General features: G+C 46.9%; 1 protein-coding gene and 1 long non-coding RNA gene across 2 annotated transcripts in view; one reads left to right on the top strand and one right to left on the bottom strand.

Moving 5' to 3' along the window:
* galntl6 (polypeptide N-acetylgalactosaminyltransferase like 6) overlaps nucleotides 1-26,731 on the bottom strand; it is an 821,073-nt gene that overhangs the window by 70,267 nt on the left and 724,075 nt on the right. Inside the window, exons 5-7 of the mRNA XM_033018312.1 lie at nucleotides 22,593-22,778; nucleotides 21,200-21,383; nucleotides 196-313 (exon numbers count right to left, since the gene is read on the bottom strand). Of these exons, the coding sequence (XP_032874203.1) occupies nucleotides 196-313; nucleotides 21,200-21,383; nucleotides 22,593-22,778 (488 nt within the window). The remainder of the gene's footprint in view (nucleotides 1-195; nucleotides 314-21,199; nucleotides 21,384-22,592; nucleotides 22,779-26,731) is intronic.
* Nucleotides 15,111-25,540, top strand: LOC116971273. The gene is made up of 3 exons (XR_004411457.1): nucleotides 15,111-15,227; nucleotides 17,480-17,484; nucleotides 25,529-25,540. It is a non-coding gene; the product is annotated as an uncharacterized LOC116971273 (long non-coding RNA).

Raw genomic sequence — 26,731 nt, 5'->3', positions numbered from 1 at the left:
TCTGCCTTAAAAATATCCTCTGACTTGGCCTCCACAGCCCCTCTGTGGCAATGAGTTCCACAGATTAACTACCCTCTGACTAAAGAAGTTCCTCCTCACCTCCTTTCTAAAAGAGCGCCCTTTAATTCTGTCTTGCTCACTCTCCCTCACTAGGATCAAAGCTTGGAGCTTACAGTAATGTCCACATTAACTTACCTTGAATGATATCTCGTATTGCTCCCCTCCCCAGATCTCCAGCCCTGGGTCATAGCCACCCAGCTCCCAGAACCACCGCTGGTCCACGGCAAAAAGCCCTCCAGCCATAACAGGGGATCTGAAAGAGAAAGGTGATGCTGAATGCAGGGTGTTCATCCTTCCATTCCAGGGCTAAGAAGCCACGCTGAACAGAAAGCCAACAAAGACAAAGGATGTGAATGGTCATAGAGTCAAGAGTCGAGAGTGATTTATTGTCATATGTCCCGGAACGGAACAAAATTCTTACTCGCAACATCACAACAGATATAGAATAGAATAGAATACCGTTTATGGCCATTTGAACCTAAGTTCAAATGAAATTAAGTTTCTGCAGTCATACAAACATGAAAAAAGCTAGACACACAATGAACACAATTTACATAAACATCCATCACAGTGAATCTCCAAACCCCTCCTCACTGTGATGGAAGGCAAAGCCTTGTCTCTCACATTGTAATCTGTAAAATCCATAATAAGCAAAAAAAAAGTGACATAGAACTAGTGAGAACGGGTGGTTGGCATGGACTCAGTGGGACGAAGGGCCTGTTTCCACACTGTATCTCTGGACTAAATAAGTAAATGCATCTTCCTTCTCATTACCCCAGGACATGGAGATTGGTATCAAATCCACTGACGGAAGGGTGGTGCTGACGTCCACTCTCAGACATCTCCTCATACCTCCGACCATCAAACATCCGGACATAGTCACTCAGATGGTGATGGACTTCATCTCCTCACGAGGTCTTCACTCCACACCTCTTGCTACACAGGGTCCCAGTCCATGGCAGATCCATTGTTTAATCATGCACACGTTCAATGAACTGGTATCGTCCAGATTTCCCCCTATCTATTCCCATCACACATATCCAGGCACTTTCACTATAATAGACACAAAAAGCGGGACAGGCAGTATCTCTGAAGAGAAGGAATGGGTAACGTCTCGGGTCGAGACCCTTCTTCAGAATAGTCTGGGAAAAGGGGAAAGAGAGATATCAATGATGATCTAGTGACATAAAGAACAATGAATGAATGACATGCAAAAAAATACACCTGAGCACCTTTGTCAGTCACCTGAACCCCCAACCTGATCTCCCGGTTGCTAAACACTTTAATTCTCCTTCCCATTCCCACACTGACCTTTCTGTCCTAGGCCTCCTCCATTGTCAGAGTGAGGCTCAATGCAAATTGGAGGAACAGCATCTCATATTTCGCGTGGGCAGCTTATAACCCAATGGTATGAATATTGATTTCTCTACCTTCAAGTAGCCCCTGCATTCCCTCATTCCTCCCAAGTCGCACTGGCTTCTCGTTTTCACCCAACAAACAGGGAACAATGGCTTGTTACCTTTATCATTGTTACTTTAGTGCATATCTTTCATTCATTGTTCTTTATCTCTCTACATCATCGTCTATATCTCTCATTTCCCTGACTAGTCTGAAGAAGAGTCTTGATCTGAAACATCACCCATTCCTTCTCTCCAGAGATGCTGGCTGTCCCACTGAGTTACTCCAGATTTTTGTGTCTTTGGTTTAAAACATCATCTGCAGTTCCTACCTACACTTCCACTCTAATATTCTGCACACTGTTTCATAGCACATAAAACATAAAACAGTACAGCACAGAAACGTGTCCTTTGGCCCACAATGTGCATGCTGAACATGATAACAGGTTAAACTGATCTCATCTGCCTGTGCATGATCCTCATCCCTCTATTCCCTGCACTTCCATATGGGCCTGTCCCACTTAGGCGACTTTTTAGGCGACTACAGGAGACGATGCGGTCGCCACATGTTCGCCACATGTTCGCGGATGGTTGCCGGGGAGTCGCCTTCATGGTCGTGAGTAGTTCCCGCATTCTTGGAACTAATCGCGGCTTCATTCTGGTCCCCGCTAATGTTTTAACATGTTGAAAAATTAGTGGCAACCAGAATGAAGCCGCCATGGAGAGTAGGAAGAATCCTCATGCCGTAGGTGCAGTGATAGTGGGTTGCCAGGAGGTCGAAGGTTGTCATAGGTTCTCGTAAGTTGTATCCGGTGCCGACTAGTGAATCTCATTGGCTCATTGGGAAAATAAACGTAAGCAGTAGTTTTCAGAACCAAGGATAACCGACCGGTAATGTTAAATGTCCGCCGAGCTTCACAGCCGTGTATCTCTGGCTTCTTAAAAGTTGTCTCCACTCCTTCTCCCCCCCCCTCTTTTAAAGGACTTAAGTGACCCTTCCCGGAAACTGTGCTTTCTCTGTCTTAATTACAGCGCCAACATTCCTCTTCATCGTGGTGTGTGTCTGTATCACATTGGCTTTGCACCGTGTGAATTTCACTCGGACAGAGGTCCCCTTGCTTGCCCTGTCCCCTGCCTGCATAACGGGCTGGTGAAGGATGCGATGTGTGTATGTGTGTGTTCCACTCTGACAGTCGCCATTCCAGTCGCCGTTTTTTCAGCAACCTGCTACGACTTGACAGTCGCTGGAAAAATCGCCTAAGTGGGACATGCCCTTTATGTCTATCTAAAAGTCTCTTAAACACCACTATTGATTCTGCTTCCACCACCACCCCTGCAATGCAACCCACTACTCACTGTGTAAAAATCTGGCCCCGCACATCTTCTTTAAGCATTCCCCCTCTCACCTTATAACTGTGCCCTCCAGTGCTGGACCTTTCCGCCCTGGGAAAAAAGTTCTGACAGTCCACCCTCTCTATACCTCTCATAATTTTATATACTTCTATCAAGTCTCCTCTGAAATTCCAGAGAAAACAATCCAAGTCTATCCAATCTCTTCCAGTAGCTGAGACCAGGCATCACTCTGGTAAACGTCCCCTGCACTTTCTCCAAAGCCTCCACATCTTTCCTGTAATGGGGCGACCAGAACTGCTCACAATACTCCAAATTCCTTTCCCTTTTTGCACTACCTGCATACGAAAACATGGCTTGACTATTCATGTGTGGTATTATATGCCTGGATGGAATGCAAAACAAACCTTTTCACTATGTAGAAACAAAGAACTGCAGATGCTGTTTTATACTGAAGTGCTATTGAACTACTAAAGTGACCTCAGCGGGTCAGGCAGCATCTCTGGTGAACAAGGATGGGCGACGTTTCTGGTCAGGATCCTCCATCAGGAAGAAGGGCCCTGATCCAAAACTTCAACCAAACCTTCCCACTATATCTCTGTATGTCGTAGACAGAATAACTGAGAGAGCAGAATAGGGACTGTACAGGAGATTGGGAGGGATAAAGAGCAGTCTAGTAAAATGTGGGAGCTGACAGGATAGTCATGGATGCTCGTAGCTTGCCTCTCTCCTGAGATGAAGACTGAGAGATCCAGGAAAGGAGGGAAGAGTCAGAGATTGACCATAGAGTCGATGGTGCTCCCCTCTGTATTGCTCCTGGGAAAGGGCGGTGCTCCCTCTAACTTGCCCCTGGATAGTCCTGAGCTCTCTCTGCATGTCCCTCAGACTTGGCCAGCACACTGCCACCCTCACACAGTGCACTGTTGCGTCTGCATCGCCCTCTCAGTGTAGCACTCCCTCTGCATTGCCCTTGGATAGTATGTTGCCCCCCTGGATAGTGCATCGTTCCTTCTACATTGCCCTGGAATAGGAGGGGGGAAGAATAGCTTCTGACCGTGGGGCGGCACGGTGGCGCAGCGATAGAGTTGCCGCATTACATCGCCAGAGACCCGGGTTCGATCCTGACTGCGGCTGCTGTCTGTACGGAGTTTGCACGTTCTCCCCGTGACCTCATGGGTTTTCTCCGGGTGCTCCGGTTTCCTCCCACACTCCAAAGACGTGCAGGCTTGTAGATTAATGAGCTTTGGTAAAGATTGTAAATTGTCCCTGGTGTGTGTGGGATAGTGCTGGCATACGGGGACGTGGGGGAGGAGGCTGGGGCTCGGTGGGCCGAATGACCTGTTTCCGCGCTGCATCTCGAAAACTAAACTAGACGGTGCGAGCGAGGCTCCAGATGCCGCCGAACGTAGCTCCCTCTCATCTGGTGACGAGCATTGGAGCCGACAGCACCCGTCCCCTTGGCTGAGTGGGAGCGACAGGCCGCTAATGACTTGGCCAGCACACTGCCACCCCTTTGCAGCAACCCTTTGATCTGCCTGCCTGCTGCGGCAGCAGCAGCAGCTGCCTCAGCTGAGTGTACCAGGCGGAGGGCTGGAGATGGGGAGGGGAGAGGGATGAGGCGAGTTAATCATAGCATTCATTGATCTCAAATCACAAGGAGAGGCTCACAGACAATTACTTGCCTGCAGCATCTGGGGATTTCATCAGTGGGAAGGTTGGTGGAGGGGGCCTGCGGTTAAAGACCCAGAAGCGGGCAGTAATTTCCACTAAACAATGTAATTAGGTGGAGGAAGAACGGCAAACAAAATGAGGAGCAAGGCCAGCTGTGACTGTCAGAAGCAATTTACTGTTCAGTTTTATAAAGGGTCCACGCTGTCCATTGATCACCCGTTCGCACTAGTTCTAGTGTTATTCCACTTTCTCATTCACTCCCCACACACTTGGGCCAATTTTACAGAGGCCAATTAACCTAGCAGTGCAGCACTGTGGAGCAGTGATGCAACGATAGAGTTTCTGCCTTACAGCGCAAGAGACTCGAGTTTGATCTGTACGGACTTTGTGCGTTCTCCCTGGGACTACATGGGTTTTCTGCGGGTGCTCTGGTTTCCTCCCACACTCCAAAGGTGTGCAGTTTTGTAGGTTAATTGGCTTTTGTAAAATTGTTCCAAGTGTGTGTAGGATAGAACTAGTGAACGAGTGATCGTTTGTTGGCATGGACTCGGTGGGCTGAAGGGTGGGCCCATTTCCACACTATATCTCTAAACTAAACTAAATTAAAACTTTGGAATGTGGGAGGAAACCACTGCACCTGAGGGAAACCCACACGGTCACAGGGAGAACGTGAAATCTCCACACCGGCAGACCCAGAGTCAGAATCGAACCCGGGTCACTGACACTGTGAGGTAACAGCACCACTAGCTGCGCCACTGAGCCACCCGAGGTGTGTGGTCTTGGATGAGGTGCTGAAGTAACTCAACTGGTCAGGTAGCATCAGTGGTGGGAATGGACAGGCAACATTTCAGGTTGAAACCCTTCTTCAGACCCTCCGCCACTTTAATGAGTTTTGTTTTTTTCCAGGATAAGGGAAACAAAAACAGAGGCCACATAGTGAGAGGTATAATAGGAATCTGTGGGGCACATTTTCCACACAGTGGGAGGTATGTTGACGTAACGCTCTGCCAGAAGAAGTGTTAGAGACAGGTAGTATAACAACATTTTAAAGATATTTTAAAGCACAGGTACATGAATAGGAAAGATTTGAAGTCATATGAGTCAATTGGGACCAACTTGGATTTTAGTTTAGTTCGGAGATACAGTGTGGAAACAGTTCCTTTGGCCCAACGAGTCTGTGCCGACCAGCGATCACCCCTGCGTTAGCACTATCCTTTGCATTAGGGACAATTTTACAAATTTTACTGAAGCCAAATCAGCCTGCAAACCTGTACGTCTTTGGAGTGTGGGAGGAAACTGGAGCACCGGGGGAAATCCCATGCAGTCACGGGGAGAACGTACAAACTCCATACAGACAGCACACATAGTCAGGATCGAACCTGGATCTCTGGCGCCATAAGGCAGCAACTCTACCGCTGCCCCATCGTAGCGACGGGCAGTGGCGGACTGGCCAGGGTGTCAGCTTGCCCGATGGCAAGTGGGCCCCTGATGAAGTGGGCCCCCTATATCAAGTGGGGCCCTGATGAAGTGGGGCCCCCTTTATCTCCTGGCAACGAATATTTTTAGACCCAGTCCGCTACTGGCGACGGGTGACTTGGACGAGTAGGGCCGAAGGGCCTGTTTCCTTGCTCTAGGGCAGTGCGTGTACCTGTGGAAATATCTTCAAAAATGATCATTGTATTTGCTTCTAACTCCTTCTCTGGCAGCTTGTTCCACATAACCACCACCCTCTGCATGAAAAACCTGCTCGTCCTCAAGTCGCCTTTGAATCTTCCCCCTCTCACTTTAAATCTATTTTTTAAACTCCCCTGCCCCGGGGAATAAAGCCTGTGCTCATTTACCTAAACTATTCACCTCATGATTTAATGCATCTCTGCATGGTCATCACTCAGTCTTCTAGACTTCAGAGAACAATTCCCAACCTATTCAATCTCTCCTCTTTGTTCAAGCTCTCCAATGCTGGTAAGACCAGCAGGTGCATGCACACACAGCAATGTAATACATGCAGGTCGACATGCCTATCTGTAAATATATGTGCATAAATACTCATGCCTGCACAATACACATTAAAGCATGAATACATAGAGCATAAGCTATGAATTTAGGGTGGCCTGGTGCCGCAGCGGTAGAATTGCTGCTTTACAGTCAGAGACAAGGGTTTGATCCTAAACACAGGTGCTGTCTGTACAGAGTTTGTACATTCTCCCCATGACCTGCGTGGGTTTTCTCCAGGAGCTCCGGTTTCCTCCCACACTCCAAAGACATGCTGATTTGTAGGTTCATTGACTTTGATAAAATTGTAAATTGTCCGCAGTGTGCAGGATAGTGTTAATGTGTGGGGATCGCTGGTCAGCACGGGCTCGGTGGGCTGAAGGGCCTGTTTCCGCGCTGTATCTCTAAGCTAAACATCTCTATGTACGCAGTTGCACTATGAATGCACACACGCATACTTGCCTTACCATAATAATACACATACATAGAAACATAGAAACATAGAAATTAGGTGCAGGAGTAGGCCATTCGGCCCTTCGAGCCTGCACCGCCATTCAATATGATCATGGCTGATCATCCAACTCAGTATCCTGTACCTGCCTTCTCTCCATACCCTCTGATCCCCTTAGCCACAAGGGCCACATCTAACTCCCTCTTAAATATAGCCAATGAACTGGCCTCGACTACCCTCTGTGGCAGGGAGTTCCAGAGATTCACCACTCTCTGTGTGAAAAAAGTTCTTCTCATCTCGGTTTTAAAGGATTTCCCCCTTATCCTTAAGCTGTGACCCCTTGTCCTGGACTTCCCCAACATCGGGAGCAATCTTCCTGCATCTAGCCTGTCCAACCCCTTAAGAATTTTGTAAGTTTCTATAAGATCCCCTCTCAATCTCCTAAATTCTAGAGAGTATAAACCAAGTCTATCGAGTCTTTCTTCATAAGAGAGTCCTGACATCCCAGGAATCAGTCTGGTGAACCTTCTCTGCACTCCCTCTATGGCAATAATGTCCTTCCTCAGATTTGGAGACCAAAACTGTACGCAATACTCCAGGTGTGGTCTCACCAAGACCCTGTACAACTGCAGTAGAACCTCCCTGCTCCTATACTCAAATCCTTTTGCTATGAAAGCTAACATACCATTCGCTTTCTTCACTGCCTGCTGCACCTGCATGCCCACTTTCAATGACTGGTGTACCATGACACCCAGGTCTCGCTGCATCTCCCCTTTTCCTAGTCGGCCACCATTTAGATAATAGTCTGCTTTCCTGTTTTTGCCACCAAAATGGATAACCTCACATTTATCCACATTATACTGCATCTGCCAAACATTTGCCCACTCACCCAGCCTATCCAAGTCACCTTGCAGTCTCCTAGCATCCTCCTCACAGCTAACACTGCCCCCCAGCTTAGTGTCATCCGCAAACTTGGAGATATTGCCTTCAATTCCCTCATCGAGATCATTAATATATATTGTAAATAGCTGGGGTCCCAGCACTGAGCCTTGCGGTACCCCACTAGTCACTGCCTGCCATTGTGAAAAGGACCCGTTTACTCCTACTCTTTGCTTCCTGTTTGCCAGCCAGTTCTCTATCCACATCAATACTGAACCCCCAATGCCGTGTGCTTTAAGTTTGTAAACTAATCTCTTATGTGGGACCTTGTCGAAAGCCTTCTGGAAGTCCAGATACACCACATCCACTGGTTCTCCCCTATCCACGCTACTAGTTACATCCTCGAAAAATTCTATAAGATTCGTCAGACATGATTTACCTTTTGTAAATCCATGCTGACTTTGTCCAATGATTTCACCACTTTCCAAATGTGCTGCTATCCCATCTTTAATAACTGACTCTAGCAGTTTCCCCACTACCGATGTTAGACTAACTGGTCTGTAATTCCCCGTTTTCTCTCTCCCTCCCTTCTTAAAAAGTGGGGTTACGTTTGCTACCCGCCAATCCTCAGGAACTACTCCAGAATCTAAAGAGTTTTGAAAGATTATTACTAATGCATCCACTATTTCTGGAGCTACTTCCTTAAGTACTCTGGGATGCAGCCTATCTGGCCCTGGGGATTTATCGGCCTTTAATCCATTTAATTTACCCAACACCACTTCCCGGCTAACCTGGATTTCACTCAATTCCTCCAACTCCTTTGACCCGCGGTCCCCTGCTATTTCCGGCAGATTATTTATGTCTTCCTTAGTGAAGACGGAACCAAAGTAGTTATTCAATTGGTCCGCCATATCCTTGTTTCCCATGATCAACTCACCCGTTTCTGACTGCAAGGGACCTACATTTGTTTTAACTAATCTCTTTCTTTTCACATATCTATAAAAACTTTTGCAGTCAGTTTTTATGTTCCCTGCCAGTTTTCTTTCATAATCTATTTTTCCTTTCCTAATTAAGCCCTTTGTCCTCCTCTGCTGGTCTCTGAATTTCTCCCAGTCCTCCGGTATGCTGCTTTTTCTGGCTAATTTGTACGCATCATCCTTCGCTTTGATACTATCCCTGATTTCCCTTGTTATCCACGGATGCACTACCTTCCCTGATTTATTCTTTTGCCAAACTGGGATGAACAATTTTTGTAGTTCATCCATGCAGTCTTTAAATGTCTTCCATTGCATATCCACCGTCAACCCTTTTAGAATTAATTGCCAGTCAATCTTGGCCAATTCACGTCTCATACCCTCAAAGTTACCTTTCTTTAAGTTCAGAACCATTGTTTCTGAATTAACAATGTCACTCTCCATCCTAATGAAGAACTCAACCATATTATGGTCACTCTTGCCCAAGGGGGCACGTACAACAAGACTGCTAACTAACCCTTCCTCATTACTCAATACCCAGTCTAAAATAGCCTGCTCTCTCGTTGGTTCCTCTACATGTTGATTTAGATAACTATCCCGCATACATTCCAAAAAATCCTCTTCCTCAGCACCCCTGCCAATTTGATTCACCCAATCTATATGTAGATTGAAGTCACCCATTATAACGGTTTTGCCTTTGTCGCACACATTTCTAATTTCCTGTTTGATACCATCTCCAACTTCACTACTACTGTTAGGTGGCCTGTACACAACACCCACCAGCGTTTTCTGCCCCTTAGTGTTTCGCAGCTCTACCCATACCGATTCCACATCCTGCAAACTAATGTCCTTCCTTTCCATTGCGTTAATCTCCTCTCTAATCAGCAACGCTACCCCACCTCCTTTTCCTTTCTCTCTATCCCTCCTGAATATTGAATATCCCTGGATGTTCAGCTCCCAGCCTTGGTCTCCCTGGAGCCATGTCTCCGTGATCCCAACTATATCATAGTCATTAATAGCTATCTGAACATTCAACTCATCCACCTTATTACGAATGCTCCTTGCATTGAGACACAAAGCCTTCAGGCTTGTTTTTACAACACTCTTACCCCTTATACAATTTTGTTGAAAAGTGGCCCTTTTTGATTTTTGCCCTGGATTTTCCGGCCTGCCACTTTTACTTTTCACCTTGCTACCTATTGCTTCTACCCTCATTTTACACCCCTCTGTCTCTACGCTCTCACATTTAAGAAACCCTTTCCCTTTAACTCCATCCTCCACTAGCCCATTCGACACCCCACCCCCCTTATTCAGTTTAAAACCACCCGTGTAGCAGTGGCAAACCTGCCTGCCAGAATGCTGGTCCCACACGATACAGGTCCACCACCAATTTTCCCCACGACAAGTGGTCCGGCAGCTCTTTTTATCCGGATAAAATTACGATCGCGCACTAGGATTCCCAAACGAAATCCCCCCGAAAATGTGGCACCCAGGCTGGATGAGGTGGCCGATTCTGACCTTGTTGGAACCTTCGTGGCCGATCGGAGGGTTTAGGGGGGGGGGAGATTTAAAGGGAACCCGAGGGGTAACTTTTTTTACACAAAGTTGAGGCAGGTACTATCACAACTTTTAAGAAACATTGAGACACGTGCATGGATAGGGTAGGCTTCGACGGATATCGTCCAAAAGCAGGCAGGTGGAGGTGGGACTAGTGTAGATTGGACATGTTGGTCAGTGTGGGCAAGTTGGGCCGAAACTTCTGTTTCCACACTGCATGTCTCCATGACTTTATGACTCTGGACCAAGGTGGTGGACCTGTATCTGCAAGTATACACATTGTATGCACACACCGTCTCTCCCCCTTGCTGTCACGTACATATGCACAAGATATATACACAATGTGGATGGGGAACAAACAGATGCTCACTTCTCCCCGAATAAACACATTAAATAGTTAACTAGATGTGAATAATGCAAGGTTATGATCATGTGCATGCAGGCATTTGCCCTATAGCATCAGGGATGGCTGGAATCTTTTGTTCTAAAAGCTGCAAATGCAAGTATTTTGGTGGAAAGAAACCGTGGGTCGAGCAGCATCTATGATGGAAAAATAATTGTTGATATGTTGGGTTCAGACCCTCCCTCAGGACTGAGAGCAGAGATGGGGTCTTAACCATCACAGTCCCGATGTGGGTCTCAACCTGAAGCATCGACAATTCCAACACCCGAACTGCTGAGTTTCTCCAGACTCTGAGGAGGGGTCCCAACCCGATGTTTCCATTAGTGGAAGAGTCTAGGACCAGAGGGCACAGCCTCAGAATAAAAGGACGTACCTTGAGAAAGGAGACGAGAGGGATTTCTTTAGTCACAGGGTGGTGAATCTGTGGAATTCATTGCCACAGACGGCTGTGGAGGTGGAGATTGACAGATTTTTGAGTGTTTCAGTGGTTATGGGGCGAAGGCAGGAGAATGGGGTGAGAGGGAAAGATAGATCAGCCATGACTGAAGGGCGGAGGAGACTTGATGGGCTGAAGGGGCTAATTCTGCTCCTGGAACTTATGAATATGAAATTATGACCCGAAACATCATCGGCACCTTCCCTCCACAGATGCTGCCTGACCTGCTGACTCTCTCCAGCACTCTGTGCATTTATTAAAAGAAACGGGGTGAAAAAGGGGACATAAGTAAGACAATGGGAAGTGATGAGAGCAGTTTACCTAAAGTTCATACAAGAAGGTTGCAACATAAGTAGATGGAATGTCGGCTGTTGTTCTTCTAGTTAAAACTGGGCCTCACTGTGGCAGTGGAGGAGCCACAGAGAGGCACATATTTGTAGGAGCGGGACTGAAAATGAAAGATTCACTGAGATGCCCCACCAAATTACCACCCAACCTGCATTCTAGATTTGTGGGAAAGAACTGCATATGCTGATAAATCAAAGATAGACACAAAATGCTGGAGTATCTCAGCAGGACAAGCAGCATCTCTGGAGAGAAGGAATGGGTGACGTTTCGGGTTGAGACCATTCTTCAAACTGATCAGTCTGAAGAAGGGTCAACAGTCTGAAGAAGGGTCTTGACCCGAAACATCACCCATTCCTTCTCTCCAGAGATGTTGCCTGTCCTGCTGAGTTACTCCAGCATTTTTTGTCTCTCTGCATTCTAGATTCCCTGAGACAAGAAATGCTGCCTGTGAAAATCCCCCTCCTCACTTGTATCACCCTCTCACCTGCCAGGCTTTGTCCTGGCCCTCCTCTCTTCCAGCTTTCTGCCTCAGAGAGCGGTGGAGGCGGGTTAGACAATAGACCAATAGGTGCAGGAGTAGAAGCAGGGTTCTCTGGATGCTTTCAAGAGAGAGCTAGATAGAGCTTTTAAAAATAGCAGAGTCAGGGGAAATGGGGAAAAAGCAGGAATGGGGTACTGATTGGGGATGATCAGCCATGATCACATTGAATGGCGGGGCTGGCTCAAAGGGCCGAATGGCCTACTCCTGCGTCTATTGTCTTTCTTCCCCCCCCTACAATCAGTCTGAAGAAAGGTCCCAACCCAAAACATCACCTATCCATGTTCTCCAGAGATGCTGCCTGACCCGCTGAGTACTCCAGCACTGTGCCTGTTTTTGTAAAAAAACACCATCTGCAGTTCCTTTATCTCCACTATAAAGAGGTGATAGAGAGAGGTGAGGCAAAGGCTGGCAGGAGATAGTTTGAACCAGGTGAGGATGGGGTGACAGAGACAGAAACGTAGGCAGAAGAGGTATAATGTGGATAAATGTGAGGTTATCCTCTTTAGAAGGAAGAGTTAAATAATTATTCTCTAGCCCAAAAAGGTAGAGTCAATAAATTTGAGGTTGAGATTGGCATTTGAAGTTGAAGGGTGTCAAGGGCTTTGGAAAGAGAAAGGGAAAATGGTGTTGAGATCAAATTTGTATAGGCCATGATCTTACTGAAGGGCCCACACCTGCTCCTGTTTCCAATGCTCTTAATCCCGTTTAATAACTGCAGCCACCATGTGGTTCCACCAGCAGGTGGCAGTGCAGGCTCACTTACTGCTTTTAAATACAGACAGAGTAATGATCAACTTTACACTTTAGAGATCAGCGTGGAAACAGGCTCTTCAGCTGACAGAGTCTGCGCTGACTAACGTTCAGCCTGTGCTCTAGTACTATCGTCCACACTAGGGACAATTTACAATTGTACCAAAGCCAATTAACCCGCAAATCTGTACATTTTTGAAGTGTGGAGGGAACAGGAGCACTCGGAGAAAACTTATGTGGTCACAGAGAGAATGTACAAACTCCGTACAGACAACACCCATATTCAGGATCGAACCCAGGACTCAGGCGCTGTAAGGCTGCGCTACTGTGCCACCAAAATAATGTAAATTATTGTGATAGCGTTCAACATAACAGTTGAATAATCTCATGAAACTTGCTCTACTGGAGTCATGGAGTCATACAGCTGTAATGGACGGAAACAGGCCCTTCGGCCCAATATGTCCATGCTGACCAAATGAACTATCAGAGCAAGTCCCACTTGCCTGTGCTTATCCATATCCCACTAAACCTTTCCTATCCATCTTCCCATCTCCCATCTCTCCCCATGTCTGCCTTCCGCAAAGACCGCTCCCTCCGTAACTCCCTTGTCAATTCTTCCCTTCCCTCCCCTACCACCCCCTCCCCGGGCACTTTCCGTTGCAACCGCAAGAGATGTAACACTTGTCCCTTTACCTCCCCCCTCGACTCCATTCAAGGACCCAAACAGTCGTTCCAGGTGCGACAGAGAGGAGTACCTGCATCTCCTCCAACCTCATCTCTTGCATCCGCTGCTCTAGATGTCAGCTGATCTACATCGGTGAGACCAAGCGGAGGCTTGGCGATCGTTTCGCCGAACACCTCCGCTCGGTCCGCAATAACCAACCTGACCTCCCGGTGGCTCAGCACTTCAACTCCCCTCCCCATTCCGAAACTGACCTTTCTGTCCTGGGCCTCCTCCATGGCCAGAGCGAGCAACACCGGAAATTGGAGGAGCAGCACCTCATATTCCGCTTGGGGAGTCTGCATCCTGCGGGCTTGAACATTGAATTCTCCCAATTTTGTTAACCCTTGCTGTCTCCTCCCCTTCCTCAGCCCTCGGGCTGTCTCCTCCCATCCCTCAGCCTTCGGGCTCCTCCTCCTCTTTTTTCCTTTCTTCTCCCCGCCCCTCCCCCCCCCCCCACCCACCCCCCATCAGTCTGAAGCAGGGTTTCGGCCCGAAACGTTGCCTATTTCCTTCGCTCCATAGATGCTGCTGCACCCGCTGAGTTTCTCCAGCATTTTTGTGTACCTTTCCTATCCATATATCTGTCCAAGTGTCTTTCAAATGCTAATGCTAATTGTAATGGTAATGGCATGGTAATTAAATGGTAATTCTACCTGCCTCGACCACTTCTTCAGGCAGCTCATTCCATAAATGCATTATCCTCTGTGTGAAAACGTTGCTCATCAGGTCCCTTTTAAATCGTTCCCTTTCTCTCATTAAGCCTATGCTCTCCAGTTTTAGCCTCATCTACACTACATAAATGATTGCGGCTATTCACCTTGCTTCACAGACAGCACAGCGGCGCAGCGGTAGAGTTGCTGCCTTACAGTGCCAGAGACCCACGTTCGATCCTGACCATGGGTGCTGTTCGTACGGAGTTTGTACGTTCTCCCTGTGACCGCACGGGTTTTCTCCAGGTGCTCTGGTTTCCTCCCACACTTCAAAGATGTACAGGTTTGTAGGATAATTGGCTTTGGTAAAAATTGTAAATTGTCCCCATTGTGTATATAGCGGGGTGATCGCTGGTCGACGCAGACTCAAAGGGTCTGCCACAGTTTCCACGCTGTATCTTTAAAGGCTAAAGTCGTGATTTTATCATCTTCTCAAAGCTTCCTATGCTTCAGAGAAAAAAAGACCCGACTTATCCAACCTCTAATATTAACTCAAACCTTCAAGACCTGGTAACATCCTTGTGAATCTTTTTTGAATTATTTCCAATTGATCACATCCTTCCTATAGCCAGGAGACCAGAACTGTACACACTCTAAATGTGGCCTCCCCGAATCTGAAGAAGGGTCTCGACCTGAAACGTCACCCATTCCTTCTCTCCAGAGATGCTCCATGTCCCGTTGAGTTACTCCAGCATTTTGTGTCTATCTTACCAATGTCTTGTTCAGCTGTACCATGACATCTTAATTCTTGTACTCAATACGCTGACAGATGAAGGCAAGTCACAGAGTCATAGAGTCATACAGTGTGGAAACAGGCCATTCAGCCCAACTTGCCCACACTGGCCAACATGTCCCAGCTAAACTAATCCCACCTGCCTGCGCTTGGTCAATATCCCTCCAAACCTGTCCTATCCATGTACCTGTCTGACTGTTTCTTAAACGTTGCGATAGTCGCAGCTTCAACTACATCTTCTGGCAGTTTGTGTAGGAAAGAACTGCAGATGCTGGTTTAAATCGAAGGTAGGCATAAAATGCTGGAGTAACTCAGCTGGTCAGGCAGCATCTCTGGAGAGAAGGTATGGGTGACGTTTCGAGTCAAGACCCTTCTTCAGATTCTGGCAGCTTGTTTTTTTTTTTTTGGTCTAACTGTAGTCCTGTAGGTCTGTGTCCAAGATGGCTGCCGTGAAGGGAGAGTGGACGCTGGCACGAATTGGTTGCCGCTGCTCTCTCTTCACACTGTGTTTTTGATTTTCTGTTTTTGGATTGAATTCTGTTTTTAATTTGTGTCATTGTGATGTCTTTAATTACTTGTTTTACTCCGATTATATGTTTTAATTTCGATTACTATGTAAGGTGTCCTTGAGATTTTGTATGAAAGGCGCCCATTAAATATAAAATTTATTATTATATACCCACAACCCTTTGTGTGAAAAAGTTACCCCTCAGATTCCTATTAAATCTTTCCCCTTCACCTTAAACCTATGTCCTCTGGTCCTCGATTCACCTTCTCTGGGCAAGAGACTCTGTGCATTTACCCGATCTATTCCTCTCATGATTTTGAACACCTCTATAACATCTCCTCTCATCCCTCCTGCGCTCCATAGAATAGAGACCCAGCCTACTCCACCCCTGCACTATAACTCACATCCTCTAGTCCTGGAAATATCATTGTAAATCTTCGCTGAACCCTTCCTTTCCAGCTGGACAACATCTTTCCTATAACATGGTGCCCAGAACTGAACACAATATTCTAAATGCAGTCTCACCAATGTCTTATACAATTGCAACATGACATCCCAACTTCTATACTCAATGCTCTGACTGATGAAGTCCAATGTACCATTTTGACCACCTTATCCACCTGCGACTCGACCTTCAAGGAACCATGCACCTGCACTCCTCATTCTTTTGGAACCAGGGGTTCCCCTCTTCCATTATAGATGAAGCTCTTCACTAGGGTCTCTTCGATATCCCACAGATCAGCTCTTGTTTCCCCTCCCCCCATTCGCAACAAGGACAGAGTCCCTCTTGTCCTCACCTTCCACCCCATCAGCCGTCGCATACAGCAACATTGTTGCCACCTCCAACGGGATCCCACTACTGGCCACATCTTCCCATCTCCACCTCTTTCTGCTTTCCGCAGAGACTATTCCCTCCACAACTCCCTAATCAACTCATCCATTCCCACCTAAACCATCCCCTCCCCAGGTACTTTCCCCTGCAACCGCTGGAGATGCAACACCTGTCCCTTTACCTACCCCCTCGACTCCATCCAAGGACTCAAACAGTCTTTTCAGGTGAGGCAGAGGTTCACTTGCACCTCCTCCAACCTCATCTACTGTATCCTCTGTTCCAGGTGTCAACTTATTTACATCGGTGAGACCAAGCGCAGGCTCGGCGATCTTTTAGCTGAACAACTCTGCTCAGTCCGTCTTAACCGATCTGATCTCCTGGTTGCTCAGCACTTCAACTCCCTCTCTCATTCCCAATCTGACCTTTCTGTCCTGGGCCTCCTCCATTGTCAGAGTGAGGCCCAACGCAAATTGGCGGAACAGCACCTCATATTTCGCTTGGGCAGCTTGCACCCCAGCGGTATGAACATTGACTTCTCTAACTTCAAATAGCCCTTGTTTTCCCTCTCTCCATCCCCTCCCCTTCTCAGTTCTCCCACCAGTCTTACTGTCTCTGACTACATTTGATCTTTGTCCCGCCCACTCCTCTGACATCAGTCTGAAGAAGGGTCTCGATCCGAAATGTCACCCATTCCTTGTCTCCAGAGATGCTGCCTGTCCCGCTGAGTTACTCCTGTGCATGTCCTGCCCTTGTTAGACATCCCAAAATGCAACACCTCACACTTCTCTGTATTAAATGCCGTCAACCATTCCTCAAGCCACCTGGCCAACCAATCCAGATCCTGCTGCAGTCTTTCACAAACATCTTCACTATCTGCAAAACCAATAACTTTTGTATCATCAGCAAACTTGCTAATCTTGCCCTGTATGTTCTCATCCAAATCATTGATGTAGATGATAAACAGGAATGGGCCCAGCACCCAACCCTGAGGCACACCACTAGTCACAGGCCTCCAGTCTGAGAAGCAACCTTCCACCATCACTCTCTGCTTTCTTCCATGAAGCCAATTTGCTATCCATTCAGCTTTCTCTACTTGGATCCCATGTGATCTAACCTTCCAGAGCAGTCTGCCATGTGGAACCTTGTTGAATGGTTTACTGAAGTCCATGTACACAACATCGACAGCTCTGCCCTCGTCGACCTTTTTGGTCACGTCTTCAAAAACTCAATCAGATTTGTGAGACATGACCTCCCGCGTACAAAACCATGCTGATTTGACAATCAGCCCTTGCCCGTCCAAATGCCTGTATAACCTATCCCCCAGAATACTCTAGTAACTTTCCAACTCAGATTGTGCTCACCGGCCAATAGTTCCCAACATTTTCCCTGCAGCCCTTCTTGAAAAGAGGCACAACATTTGCCACCCTCCAGTCTTCCAGCATCTCTCCTGTATTTAAGGACGACTCGTAAATTTCAACCAGGGATCCCGCAATTTCCTCTCTGGTTTCCCACAATGTCCTCGGATATATCTGATCAGGCCCTGGAGATTTGTCTACCTTCATACGTGATAGTACCTTCAGTACTTAATTGACGGTAACACCGACTGCTCTCAAGACATTTCCATTGACTGCTCCAATTTCCTCCATCCTACTGTCTTTCTCCTCAGTAAATGCAGAGGAGAAATATTCATTGAGGACCTTGCCCATCCTGTGGCTCCACACAGAGGTGACCGCTTTGATTCCTGAGAGGTCCCACTCTCTCTCTCGTTACCCTTTTCCCCCTTAAGTATTTATAAAATCTTTTGGGATTGTCCTTAATGCTATCTGCCAGAGTTATGTCCTGGCCTCTTTTTGCCCTTCTGATCTCCTTTTTCAGTTTACTCCTTGGTTCCCGAAACTCCTCCAGGGATGTCCTTGCTCCTACAGGGATGTCCCAGCTGCCTCTACCTGTCCCATGCTTCTTGTTTTTGACCAAAGTGCCAAACGCCTTCTCCAGCACCCTGTCAATCTGTGTTTCCACTTCCATGGAATGATGTACCTTCACCTCTATGTCTCTCTCTGTTCTACAATACTCTCCCTGGCCCCACCATATATGTACTGTGTAAGTCCTGGCCTGGTTTGTCTTAGCAAAATGTAACAATTCTCATGTATCTGTTTGACGGCACTGGGCCTGTACTTACTGGAGTTTAGAAGGATGAGGGGACACGTCAAGGAAACTTACCAAATATTGAAAGGCCTGGATAGAGTTATTGTGGAGAGGATGTTTCCACTAGTGGGAGAGTCTGGGACCAGAGGCCATTGCCTAAGAATAAAAGGATGTACCTTTAAAAGGAGATGAGAAGGAATTTCTTTGGTCAGTGGGTGGTGAATCTGTGGAATTCATTGCCACAGCCGGTTGTGGAGGCCAAGTCAATGGATATTTTTAATTTCAAGTTCAAGTTCACATTTATTGTCACATGCACCAATTGAGGTACAGTGGAATTTGACACCATGCAGCCATGTCAAGGCGGAGATTGACAGATTCATGATTAGTAAAGTTGTCGGTGGTTATGGGGAGAAGGCATTAGAATGGGTTTGAAAGAGAAAGATAGATCAGCCATGATTGAATGGTGGAGTAGACGTGATGGGCCGAAACACCGAATTCTTCTCCAAGAACTTCTAAACTTCTAAACTACACTCCATCTGCTACTCGTTGGCCCATTGGCCCTGTTGATCACGATCCCGTTGTACTCATAAATACCCTTCTTCACTGTACACTATAGCACAAATTTTAATGTCATCAAGAAACTTACCAACAAAACCACATACCACATGGAAATCGTTAATATAACTAACGAACAGGAGTGGAGCCAGTACTGATCCCTGTGGCAGACCACTTGTTATAGGTTTCTGATCTGAAAAACAACTCTCCATCTCCAACGTTCAACCTAATTTTGTATCCAATTGTCTAGCTCGCCCTGGATCCCATGTGGTTTAATCTCCCAAACAAGTCTGCCATGCGGTTACCTGGTGTGCTCCACAAAATTCTAGGTAGAGTTCCTTCCCCCTGCAGGACCGACAGAGGTCCAGTGGCGGCACAGTGGTGCAGCAGGTAGAACCGCTAACTCACAGCGCCAGAGACCCAAGTTTGATCCGGAACTCGGGCACTGTCTCTGTGCAGTTTGCACCTTCTCCCTGTGACCGCCTGGGTTTCACCGGGTGCACCATTTTCCTCCCAAATCTCTAAGCTACGTGAGTTTGTAGGTTAATCGGCATCTGTAAATTGGACCTAGTGTGTAGGGAATGGATGAGAATGTGGGATAACAGAGAACTAGTGTTAATGGTTCATCGATGGTCGGCATGGTCTTGGTGGGCCGAAGGGCATGGCTCTATGCTGTAGCGGGCACAGTCTCAGAATAAAAGTATCTACCTCTAGAATGGAGTTTATTTAGCTGGAGTCATTATTTGGAACATTATATGACACATGTCAGGGGTTATGGGGAGAAGGCAGGAGAATTGAGTTGAGAGGCAAAGATAGATCAGCCATGATTTAATGGCAGAGTAGACTTGTTGGGCCGAATGACCTAATTCTACTCCTATCACCTATGACCTTATTTGTGAAGCAGGAAAGGTTGAGAAGAGATATGATAAACAGGGACACTTCAGAATAGACAATAGCTTCTGGCCTTACTAGCAATGCACACGAGGAAAGTAAAATGTGATTCATGTCGGATTCGTGTGACTGGATACTTGATAGTTGGCATTGACTAGTTGGGCCGAAGGGGCTCTATACTTAAAAGTCGCATAAAAAGAGCTCCAGCAAGCACTTGGGATATTTTTCACAAAGTGTTATGAAATGTAGGGAAATTATGTTAAACTTTTATCAAACTTTGATTTAACACTTGGGCAGCATGGAGGCGCAGCAATAGAGCTGCTGCCTCACAGCGCCAAAGACCTGGGTTCGATCCTGACTACGGGTGCTGTCTGTATGGAGTTTGTACGTTCTCCCCGTGACCGTGTGGGTTTTCTCTGGTTTCTTCCAACATTCCAAAGAGCTTGTACGATAAATGGCTTCTGTAAATTGTCCCTCGAGTGTGGGATAGAACTAGTGTTTGGGTGATCATTGGTCGGCATGAACTTGGTGGGCCGAAGGGCCTGTTTCTGCATTGTGTTTATAAAGTCTTATGTAAAATCTAAAGACAATACTTGCGGTGTTCAGTCCCAGCTGCACCATTGCAAAGGGGCTTAATACACATTTAGTGAGAATACCAGAGCTGAGAAGTTGTAAAATTCAGAAAAACAAAAGCAAAAGGCTAAGATTTTTTTCTGGTAAGGAGAAAGCTGGGAGTTTAGTTAATGTTACAAATGGGTTTCCAATAAGGTAGACACTGACCATCTATCACCCCTTCACACTAGTTTTATGTTATCCCACTTTCTCACAGAGGCCAACTAACCTACAAACCTACACATCTTTGGGATGTGGGAGGAAACCGAAGCAGTCACAGGGAGAATGTGCAAACTCCACACAGACAGCTGGGTCACTGGCACTGTGAGGCAGCAGCTCTACCAGCTGCACCACAGTGCAGCCTCTGGTGCTTCTTGTGATACTTAGAGATACAGAGTGGAAACAGGCCCCTCGGCCCATCGAGTCCATGCTTTCTAACAATCACCCGTACACTCGTTCTATCCTACACATTAGGGGCAATTTACAAAAGCCGATTAACCTACAAACCTGCATATCTTTAGGAGGTGGGGGGAAACCGGAGCACCCGGAGAAAACCCACTGGGTCACGGAGAGAACGTACAAGCTAGTTACAGACAGCACCCGTAGTCAGGATCGAACTCAGGAGTCTGGCGCTCTATGGCAGGAGCTCTACCGCTGTGCCACCGTGCCGCCCCACTTACTCGAAGGGTTCGCTGGGGTCGGCTCTCTGCAGCTCCGGAGGGATGGGGATGCGCTTGTAGTACATCTCCCAGTCAAAGGCTCCCCGCATGGCATCTCCTGCCTGTGTCTCGTAGCCAAAGTGGTTGTGGTCAATGACGTCAATCATCGGGCAGGCGATCGTCCTGTGGTTCTGTGCAATCTGATCTGCAGAATGAACAGGAAGAGCTGGGGAGTAAAGCAGGGAGAAACACAGCAGCTAAACACTTGGGATGTTAGCATGTGGCGTACTGGATCGGAAGCGTGTCCAGGAGCATGTGTGCAGTCTGGGAAGGGTGTCAGATAGTTTAGTTTAAAGATCAGCACGGGATCCGGCCCTTCAGCTCACCAAGTCCATCGTGACCATCGATCACACGTTCACACTAGTTCCATAGTATAGGGTGGCATGGTGGCGCAGCGGTAGAGTTGCTGCCTTACAGCGCTAGAGACCCGGGTTCGATCCCAACTACGGGTGCTGTCTCTATGGAGTTTGTACGTTCTCCCCGTGACCATGTGGGTTTTCTCTGAGATATTCGGTTTCCTCCCACACTCCAAAGATGTACAGGTTTGTAGGTTAATTGGCTTGGTATGAATGTAAAACTGTCCATGGTGTGTGTAGGCTAGTATTACTGTGCGGGGATTGCTGGTCGGTGTGGACACGGTGGGCCGAAAGGCTTGTTTCCGCGCTGTATCTCGAAACCAAACGAAATCCCACTTTCTCATCCACTCCCTACACACGAAGGGCGATTTAAAGACGGCAATTGACTTGCAAACCCGCATGTCTTTCGGATGTGGGGGGGGGGGGGGGGACCCATGTGGCCACAGGGAGAACGTGCAAACTCCACACAGAGAAAACCTGAGGTCCTGATCGAACCTGGGCCTCTGGCGCTGTGATGCAGCAGCGCCACCACTGTGTCGCCCCTCAGTGTGTGGCCTTGGATGAGGTGCATCTGTGCTTTTCCATTGTCAGAACCAATGTTTGCTCCATTTTACTGTTGATTTTAAGAGCCAGGTTTATAGCAAACAGAAACGATTGACCAGTGTTTGCACTGAGTCACTGACATAAATAAATGAAACTGTGCCTTCCAAGGATTCGCTCCTTGAATATTTAATATCAAAACAGCTTGGGATATATTCGCTTCGAGCTTGACACCCAACTCTTGAAAGAATTTTCCAGTGAGGCTGAATTCTCACCCCACAAAGCACTGGCTGGCCAAACATTAAGTATTTTCTAATGATATATTGTCAAAAGTTTCAGCTGCATTTCTAGGCTTTGACCAGGGGCATCTAAAATCTGTAATCAGGGTGGACTTAAGACATTCACTTCGAAAGACAGAGCTGCTTATGATTACCACATGAATGTAGACAGTCCCTTACCAAGTAGTGGCGGCAACCAGTTCACGTTAGTCTCACAGTGGGAGTCCAGGAAGGTCAACACTTCGCCTTTGGCCACTGAAGCTCCAAGTAACCTGGTCCGGATCAGACCTTCTCTCTTTTTGGTGCGTATGATCCTCACTTTTGGAAATCTAGACATGTATTCCTCTAAACGTTCTTTCAAGTGCTCTGGAGAAGAAAAACAAAACAAGAGAAGCGCTAGAACCCTTTTGGCAAGGATTTTGTTCAATGCCCAAGTGTGAGATTAGTCGGACCAGGAGATTGACGGTGGCTGTGTATCGCATGGCCAGTGACAAATCTCCTGAAAACCACAAGTTTTGAAGCAAGCACAGGTTAGGAATGTGACTGAATATGCTCTGCTTGCCTGGGAGAGTGCATCTCCATTGACACTCAAGAGTCAAGTCAAGTCAAAAGTCTAGAGAGTTTATTGTCATGTGTCCCAGATAGGACAATGAAATTCTTGCTTGCTGCAGCACAACAGAATATTGTAAGCAAAAATACAGAACAGTTCAGTTCAATATACACATACATAAACAGGTACAATAGGCTGTTATAGTTCAGAGTCTGTTTGTTGGCCAGTTTAATAGCCTGATGGCTGTGGGGAAGTAGCTGTTCCTGAACCTGGATGTAACAGATTTCAGGCTCCTGCACCTTCTATCCGATGGTAGCGGAGAGATGAGTGTGTGACCAGGATGGTGTGGGTCCTTGATGATGTTGGCTGCCTTTTTCAGGGAGCGACTGCGATAGATCCCTTCGATGGTGGGGAGGTCAGAGCCGATGATGGACTGGGCAGTGGTCACAACTTTCTGCATTCTTTTCCGCTCCTGGACGCTTAAGTTGCTGAACCAAGCCACAATGCAACCAGTCAGCATGCTCTCTATTGTGCACGTTTAGAAGTTCGAGAGAGTTCTCTTTGACATACCGACTCTCCGTAATCTTCTCAGGAAGTGGAGGCGCTGATTTGCTTTCTTTATAATTGCATCAGTGTGCTGGGACCAGGAAAGGTTTTCGGAAATGTGCACGCCCAGGAACTTGAAGTTCTTGACCCTTTCCACCATTGTCCCGTTGATATAAACGGGACTGTGGGTCCCCATCCTACCCCTTCCAAAGTCCACAATCAGTTCCTTGGTTTTGCTGGTGTTGAGAGCCAGGTTATTGTGCTGGCACCATTTGGTCAATCGGTCGATCTCACTTCTATACTCTGACTCGTCTCCATCAGTGATTCGTTCCACAACAATGGTGTCGTCGGCGAACTTGATGATGGAATTTGCACTATGATCGGCTACGCAGTCATGAGTGTAGATTGAGTAAAGATGAGAAGGCTGGGAACACACCCTTGAGGTGCTTGCGTGCTGATTGTTATCGATCCTGACACATTTCCACCAATACGGACAGACTGTGTCTGTGGATGAGGAAGTCGAAGATCCAATTGCAGAGGGATGGGCAGAGACCCTGATCTGAAAGCTTGGTAACCAGCTTGGAGGGGATGATTGTATTAAATGCCGAGCTGTAGTCAATGAATAACAGCCTAACATATGAGTTTCTGTTGTCCAAGAGCGTAGTGGAGAGCCAGTGAGATCGCATCCACCATTGATCTGTTATGGCGGTAAACGAACTGCAGTGGGTCGAGGTTCTTGTCGAGGTAGGAATTGATACGCGCCATAATCAACCTCTCAAAGCACTTCATCACCACAGATGTTAGTGCCACTGGTCGATAGTCATTGAGGCACGTCGCCTTGCTCTTCTTGGGCACCGGTATTTTTGATGCCTTTTCAAAGCAGGTGGGAACCTCAGACCTCAGAAGTGAGAGGTTGAAAATGTCCGTAAAAACTCCAAACTCATCGCCATTCAGTCCAAAGGAATCCCAGCCATTACCCTACGTAGAACATAGAATATTACAGCACAGGAATCATAGTCATACAGGGTGGAAACAGGCCCTTCGGCCCATCTTGCCCACAACGATCAACATGCCCCATCTACACTAATCCCAATTACCTGCATTTGGCCCTTATCCCTCCAAACCCATCCTATCCATATACCTGTCTCAATGTTTCTTAAACATTGCGATAATACCGGCCTCAACTACTTCCATTGGCAGCTTGTTGTGTAAAACAGTTACCCATCATATAACCATATAACCATATAACAATTACAGCACGGAAACAGGCCATCTCGGCCCTACAAGTCCGTGCCGAACAACTTTTTACCCTTAGTCCCACCTGCCTGCACTCATACCATAACCCTCCATTCCCTTCTCATCCATATGCCTATCCAATTTATTTTTAAATGATACCAACGAACCTGCCTCCACCACTTCCACTGGAAGCTCATTCCACACCGCTACCACTCTCTGAGTAAAGAAGTTCCCCCTCATGTTACCCCTAAACTTCTGTCCCTTAATTCTGAAGTCATGTCCTCTTGTTTGAATCTTCCCTATTCTCAAAGGGAAAAGCTGGTCCACATCAACTCTGTCTATCCCTCCCATCAGGCTCCTATTAAATCTTTCCCCCCTCACCTTAATCGTATGTCCTCTGGTTCTCGATTCCCCTACTTGGGCAAGAGACACTGTGCATTTACCTGATCTATTCTTTGCAGAAACAGGCCCTTTGGCCCTCAATGTGCATTTCGAACATTTAGTTTAGTTTAGTTTATTATTGTCACATGTACCGAGGTACGGTGAAAATCCTTGTGTTGCATGCTATCCAGTCAGCGAATAGACTATTCAGGATTCAAATCATGCCGTCCACAGTATACAAATACAGGATAAAGGACATGATGCAAATGTCCTCATGAACTAATGTCCCCTGCCCGCATGTGATACAAATCCCTCATCTCCCTATATATTTCACCTATCCAATAGCCTCTTAAACAGCACTGTCGTATCTGCCTCCATCACCAATCCTGACAGTGCGTTCCAGACACCCACCACTTTCTGCGTAAAAAACTGGCCGCGCATATCTCCTTTAAACTTTGCCCTTTCCGCCGTAACGCTATGCTCTCTAGTCTTTAGCATTTTCACCTTGGGAAAAAGGTTCTGACTTGTCTTCCCTGTCAAAGTCTCTCTTAATTTGATAAACTTCTATCAAGCCCCCTTAATCTCTGACAGTCCGTTTATTCCCTGTGAGGTAATGTCATCCACTTTGTGGATAATGTAAATGTGAGGTTATCCACTTTGGCGGTAAAAATAAGGGGGCAGATTATTATCTCAATGGGGTTAGGTTAGGCAAGGGGGAGGTGCAACGAGACCTGGGCGTCCTTGTACATCAGTCACTGAAAGTTGGCTTACAGGTACAGCAGGCAATGAAGAAAGCTAATGGAATGTTTGCCTTCGTAACAAGAGGATTTCAGTATAGGAGTTAGAGGTTCTTCTGCAGCTGTATAGAGCTCTGGTGAGACCACATCTGGAGTATTGTGTCCAGTTTTGGTCTCCGAATTTGAAGAAGGACATCCTTGTGTTTGAGGCAGTGCAGCGTAGATTCACGAGATTGATCCCTGGGATGGCGGGACTGTCATATGATGAAAGATTGAAAATACTAGGCTTGTATTCACTGGAGTTTAGAAGGATGAGGGGGATCTTATAGAAACATATACAATTATAAAAGGACTGGACAAGTTAGATGCAAGAAAAATGTTCCCAATGTTGGTCGAGTCCAGAACCAGGGGCCACAGTCTTAGAATAAGGGGGAAGCCATTTAAGACTGAAGTGAGAAAAAAATGTTTTCACCCAGAGAGTTGTGAATTTGTGGAATTTCCTGCCTCAAGAGGGCAGTGGAGGCCAAGTCACTGGATGGATTTAAGAGAGAGTTAGATAGAGTTCTAGGGGCTAGTGGAATCAAGGGATATGGGGAGAAGGCAGCCACTGGTTATTGATTGGGGACGATCAGCCATGATCACAATGAATGGTGGTGCTGGCTTGAAGGGCCGAATGGCCTCCTGCACCTATTTTCTATGTTTCTATGTTTCTATCCATTTATCACATTGCTATTGAAATTGACAAGGCACTGAAATTGACAAGGCATTGAAATTGACAAGGCGCTGAAATTGACCTGGCACTGAAATTGACCTGGCACTGAAATTGACAAGGCGCTGAAATTGACAAGGCATTGAAATTGACAAGGCAT

This window comes from Amblyraja radiata, chromosome 3, assembly GCF_010909765.2.
Source record: "Amblyraja radiata isolate CabotCenter1 chromosome 3, sAmbRad1.1.pri, whole genome shotgun sequence".
NCBI classification, from domain to species: domain Eukaryota; kingdom Metazoa; phylum Chordata; class Chondrichthyes; order Rajiformes; family Rajidae; genus Amblyraja; species Amblyraja radiata.
Note: the sequence above shows the minus strand (reverse complement) of the source record. Positions and strands in the feature narration are given on the sequence as shown.